Genomic DNA, 6000 nt, shown 5'->3' with positions numbered 1-6000 from the left:
TGTCTCCCAGGCGAGGAAACACCCAAATAACTGGAATGGTAAAAGAAGGAGAAATTATGGTAGTTTTAAGAGGAATTTGCTGTCATCCAGAAAAAGCACTGATTTGAAACAGGTATGTTTTCCAACTTGACAAATATAGGAGATATTACAACTCAGAGATATACACCTACCTTTTCCTCAATATCTAATTACCTGTGTGATTTGTTTTGCTCACTAGGACAGATTCCTGCTCTAACAAGAAAAAATGTGAAACTTAAAATTGGTCCTGATTGGAACAAATTTTTCTAAATGCTATGGTTATCTTTATTTTATGTTTTAAATAGTTTTTAAAGACTATCCTTCCTGTTTCTTTTCAAGGATTCCAGTAAAGATATAATGTGCATTGTTTTTTTAGCTATTTTTAGCAGCTGTTCTCAATATACTCTTATCAATCTAGCTATTCATTACATGATTATCACCTACATTAATAAGCAACAGTGCCAAGATATGTCCCATGAGGGATAAATATACCATGTAGAAAGTGTCACCCGAGTTGTTCAGATTACAATTATAATGTCTTTTATTATAGTGGGAGTTGGTAATGGCCTTTCAATTGCAGTTGTCTAATGATTTCTGGCATAAAATATTCTTGTGGCAATTCTTTGTTTGCTTTTTTCCTTTGGTGTATTTTTAAGTTTTAGACCCTTTGTTATTTGCAATATGCTTTTGCAATTCAGCAGGGGAAAGCCTTTAGTGGAAGGAAGCCATCTCCACCCCTTGAAATTTAATTAGATTTTTCTGCAACATGAACTGCTGCAGACAATTATTTTCTTCCTCTTGCATTCCTCAGAGGAGTTCTGGCAATGCAGTAAAAGCCAAAGCGAGCTGAAGATGTTGTAAGGTAACCCAGCCTACAGTCTCGGCACAGCCCCGTAGGAGTGTAGGGTGCCTTGGGAAGCATGACAGACAGCAGATGGTATTGCATGGAAGGTAAGGACAGAGAGAGGAACTATCACTAAGGTCCAGGACATGGTTTCTATGTTTTCTACCTTTTTTTCTGATCACAGTGCAGGGACAGACAAGAAGGAGAAAGAACAAATGTGCATTCCCTCTGACCTTAGTAGCCTTCCCCTCAGACCAACACATTTGCCCACTGCCATGTCATGGAGATAATATTCTCTTTTATACAACTTCAATTTATGTGCAGTCCAGGAAATTGGAGGTTAATGGTGTTGCCATTAGGGAGATTAATTGCAGTTGTCTAGTACAGTTTACCTTCTATTCTTCTGTTTGCTTTTTTTCCTATGGTAAATAACCTGGACTGGAAGAACAGTATTTGGTTGCCAGACAAGCAAAAGAGATTAGCGAAATGGCAGATTGATGTTTGCTCTACAAGCCTGAGTTTCAACCCAAGCAGTAACACCAGGACACTGGTAATGCAAGTTTCCTTGACTATTTGCCTAGCTTTAATCTCCAATAACAATGGCAACAAAGCCAACCACTCAGCTACTTTGCACCGCCACAGGCACTTGCAGGCTGCAGCCACCTACCCTCCTGGCACTTCCAACCAGGACATGCTGCTGCCCTGCCCTCCCTGAGCTTGTCTGGGCCTTATTTCATTCTCTTGCCTACAGCACACATGTCACCATGCCACGTGTTCACGAGCAGAGCTGGCTGGGAGGCTTTAGCATATTGGGCATCTACTCTCAGCCCATGGACTGTGGCAGGCTGCAGGGGCTTCCCAGCCCAGGCAAGGGATGTAGAACCATTTGCTCACCCACTTTCCAATGCTGCTGTCACTGCTGCAATCCCTATCAAATACATTGCCACAGTTGGCCTTGCCTGAGAATTGCAGGAAGAACAGTAGGGGCTGCTGCAGGCAGAGCATGGGAAGGGGATGCTCTTAAGGGGTCTGTGGACAGCTACCTGGGTCAGCAAGGGGTCTCAGCCATTCAGGCAGGGCAGCTGAGGTGAGTGAGCCCCTTATCAAGCTTTGTGCCAGAGCAACAGCTCATCCTCTGATAAATTTCAGATCCCCTCTGGTAAACAAGGTAATTTCTCCAGTAGGGAAGGATGCAGGCAGCATTCCTTTGCTGCTGGATCTGGCACTGTGCACAGGCAGAGCAGGGATGTCTCCTTTTCAGGCTCTGAGGAAGCAAATTGTCACTGTATTCACCTGGGTACATGGGGGGGACATACAGTGGTGGTACCCTTTGTCAGGGCACAAACCTGTTCCCCCCAAACCTCACCATCTCAGGGGGTGCCTGTTCTCCACTCCCTGCACTCTTGGTGCTGCACTGCTCAGCTCTGCTGCAAATTTACATTTTGCCAGCTCTGAACTGACAAACAGGCTGTTTTGAGGGGTAGAAGGAATCCTTGTCTGTATTTCTACATCACATTTTTAAAGAGAAGAGACCCCGATTAACTATGGAGAACATTTCTATCTTCTCATACCATGGTTAATTATTAATAAGATTTTTAAGGTTGTAGGTCATCCCTCCCTCTCCTCCACTTCCCCCAGTATGAACAGATTCCATTCCAAAAGGATTATTCTGGGAAAACAGCCAACACACTTACATGAGGCCAGCACTTATTACGAATAATGGGGATGAATTTATAGCTGAGGTGGTTATAAAATGATCTAAAAGATCAATTATAATGGAAAAAAGATGGTTTGAAGAGTGTTGTGGGGGGGTTATGGTTTAGCCCATTCTCATTTATAATTGAGAACAGCATGGAAAATGGTTAAATATCTTTTGGGTGAAAGGAAGATATATATGTATTTATACAATCACTAAAGAAAGGGAGAGGCTCTTGCAGCAAGTGGGTTTCCTCAGAATGAGGCATTATAAATCTGGGAGCATTGTTTTTAATTTTTATTAGCATTTTGGGTAAAATGCTTGCCTCAGGAAGAGAGATCTCCTTTTCTAGAAGTCACAGCTCATCTGTGAGACTCAAACATGGATAAAAGCTGAGAGTTTCCTGCATCCTGCTGCCAGGGCAGTGGTGGTTGCAGAGGTGCTCCTTGTTTGCTGGGTACAGATGCCTGCAGGGCTCTGTGGTAGAAATCTGGTAGATTTCTCCTCTGAGATAAAGCCTTCCTGAGGGAACTTCATGCTTTGCTTTTTCTCCGCCTGCCCTTCCTATTTTACCCCTTCCTGAGGCTCAGACAATATGCACACATGAAAGATGCAGTTTTATGACTGTAGAAATCCTGTAAATCCCTTGGTAAAATCCTGTAAAATGGCTTGGCTGAGGAATGGGATGCAGACATTGCTAGTGAAAGGTCCAGATTTCTGTGATTTCTTGACAACTTTTGAATTTGAGACTTGGGAGCTACAGTTAAAAACACAGACTCAGAGTACCAAGTTCAGCTGCTCTTTACTCTTGGTACCTAAACTTTAAACATTCATCTTCCCAGATAACAAAATTACATTTCAAATTATGCCTGGGGGGGACCTAATTCTTGAAGCTGATGTGGAATTTAAGGACTATTTGATATCTTTAGGCTGCCTGATGGGATTTGCAATGCAGCTTTCTCTCCTCCTATTGCTCCTAGAGGGCTCAAGCTGGTAAAGGCTTCTCAAGACTTTCTGCTGGCTTGGGCCCCACACAAAATACATCAACAGCCATCTTCATTTGAAACAATGATGCTGGTGATGACCATTGTATAGCTTCATGTTTGGAGAACACAGCACAATCCCAAATTTTGCCTGAGACGTGCTCCCTAACACCAGAGCAGAGTCTGGCTTCAGAGGGAGCTCTCAAACTTCTTTCAGAGCCGCTGGATTTTATGTAATGAGAGAGTGACTGTCTTAATTAATTGGGCACTTGCGTGGGATGTTAGTTCTGATCTCTGCTGAGAATTTTGATTAAACAGTCTTTAGGGAAGGCGTGCATAAATACACATTGGGATGGAGGCAGGCAGCTCCTAGCAGTGCTCTAGTGCTGGATTCAGAGAGGTGTAGGACACATCTGTCCCCACTCACTGCTTTACGCCTGTTCCAATTCCCCTCCTGAGGCTGCAGATGGACCCCACGCATCTCCAAAGGAGTTTGAATAACTCAGGGATACACATGCCCCAATAGAAAGCTGTCACCTAAAATTTAAGGACACCTCAGCCTACTGTCAAGCCTAATGGCCTAATTTTAGTCCTTTTTGGATCTCAACCAATGACACTGAGAATACAGATAGGAAGGGCTGCCTACACTGTTTTTCATGAACTTAAACCCTTCTTCAATTTTGGTGGTCTAATATACACATCTTCTTGATATAGAAAGTGCCATAAAATAGTGGTTTGGATTTTCTCAGAAGATATGGGCAGCTGTACAGGCAGGATTGGTTTGTTTCATTTTTTGTTTGAGGGTAGGCAGCTTCCATTTGACACTGATTTAGAGTATTGCCTTTGCAGCTGCTGGTACAGTAGGTTTAGGCTGTGTTGTCAGTGCACCTAAAAAGGCTACAGTGAGAAAGTCTACAGTGAGAAAACCACTGTATAAATTTGGGGAAAACAGTATCTGAAGACAACAGGATTGTATCATCACTGTGAATAAAGACAGAATAAAACAAATCTGTGTTAAAATGTTAGAGGTGTAACAGGCGTATGGAGAATATTATACTTGTGTTTAGATTCAACAGGCAAACTTTAATTTTAAAAAAATCTTGTACTGACCAAATTTTGGTACCTGGGAATATAATAAAAGTGTTTGTAACTGAAGTATTGGAAAACACTTAACACTGTTTTTTAGAACTCTACCAGCTAGTTAATTTTAAATCTTGTTCATGAGAATTACTGCTAAACACAGTAACAAATGCTTGGATCCACAACCTATATCGATGCAATCAAGTGCCTAATTTGCTATTGGATTGCACAGACTGTCACATGACAGGAAATAAATTATTTATTCACCTCCATTTCCCTGTACTGCCCTTAAACCATTTTTTAAATGTTTCATTTCAGTCATGCCAGCTTAGGTTATGAACAGTATTAGGAAAGAAAGATAGAGAAAATGACACTAAAGATATATGACAAGAGCAGAGAAATACCAGAGGAAAAATCTCCAGTCTTGTCAGAAGTCATGCTTGCCAATAACTAGGGGATATGGTTTTGGAAAGATTATATACTGGACTAGGCTGTAGCTTTGCAGCTAATTGCTGTGTGGTAGCAGCACAGCCCCTGTTCACTTGTGGATTGTAGCCTTGCTGTGTGCCACATAAAAGAATAAAAGCAATCATTTTCTTCAAAGATTTTACATCTGGAGATTTTTGTTTGCTTTGGTTTTGTTTCTTCTAGCTAGATTACTGTGAGATTTCCCCTCCTGGCTCCCTTAAACCAAGCCAGTTCTGGACTCTGACTTGTAAAGACCTTTCAGCCTGAAGTGACTGTGAAGCTTGACTTGTTTGTTTCTCTGTTCAGGTTCATTCATTAAATCCAGATCATCACAGACACAGGCACATTTTATTTCAGTGAAATGACTGTGGATCTTTTTCAATTAAAAAAAAAAGTAGTATTGGTTTTCATGTTTTCACTGCAGAATTGTGCAGTACAAAATACTGAGCAGCTTTCAGGAAGATGCATAGAAAAGTGACTTTTTTTTTTTAATTACCTATACAATAAGTAAGATTTGAAAACTAAAAGACAAACTATTCCCTTGTAGGGCTCTTACCTTCACTGTCAGTACAATCTGATGTTAAACCATTGCTCACTCCCCTGGTCTGCCATGAGTCAGCTGCGTATTTAGTTAATTTTCACAGAGCTGCTCTGGATAGACATTACTAAAGGGAAGCTTAATATTTCTATTGAGCATTAGGACAAGAGCTAAATTTTGATTTTAATTGCAAGATATGCATATTCAGCCACTCAGCTGAAGGACTTTCTCCTTAAAGGTCTTGGCAAAACCCTTCATTCCCAGTGCAAGACAGAAAGGCAGCTGCACAAAGCTATGAGCACTAACAGGCATCCAGATTTTACTTTATACTCCACCCTCCCAAACCAACAGGTCAATAAAATATTTCCCCCTC

General features: G+C 41.4%; 1 protein-coding gene across 1 annotated transcript in view; it reads right to left on the bottom strand.

Moving 5' to 3' along the window:
* GABBR2 (gamma-aminobutyric acid type B receptor subunit 2) overlaps positions 1 to 6000 on the bottom strand; it is a 462692-nt gene that overhangs the window by 26791 nt on the left and 429901 nt on the right. The window contains 1 exon segment of the mRNA XM_031055642.1: positions 3 to 30. Coding sequence (XP_030911502.1) covers positions 3 to 30 — 28 coding nt within the window.

The sequence above is a fragment of the Geospiza fortis genome, unplaced genomic scaffold (assembly GCF_000277835.1).
Source record: "Geospiza fortis unplaced genomic scaffold, GeoFor_1.0 scaffold206, whole genome shotgun sequence".
In the NCBI taxonomy this organism is placed as follows: domain Eukaryota; kingdom Metazoa; phylum Chordata; class Aves; order Passeriformes; family Thraupidae; genus Geospiza; species Geospiza fortis.
The sequence above is the reverse complement of the archived record's forward strand: the minus strand, read 5'-3'. Positions and strand labels throughout refer to the sequence as shown.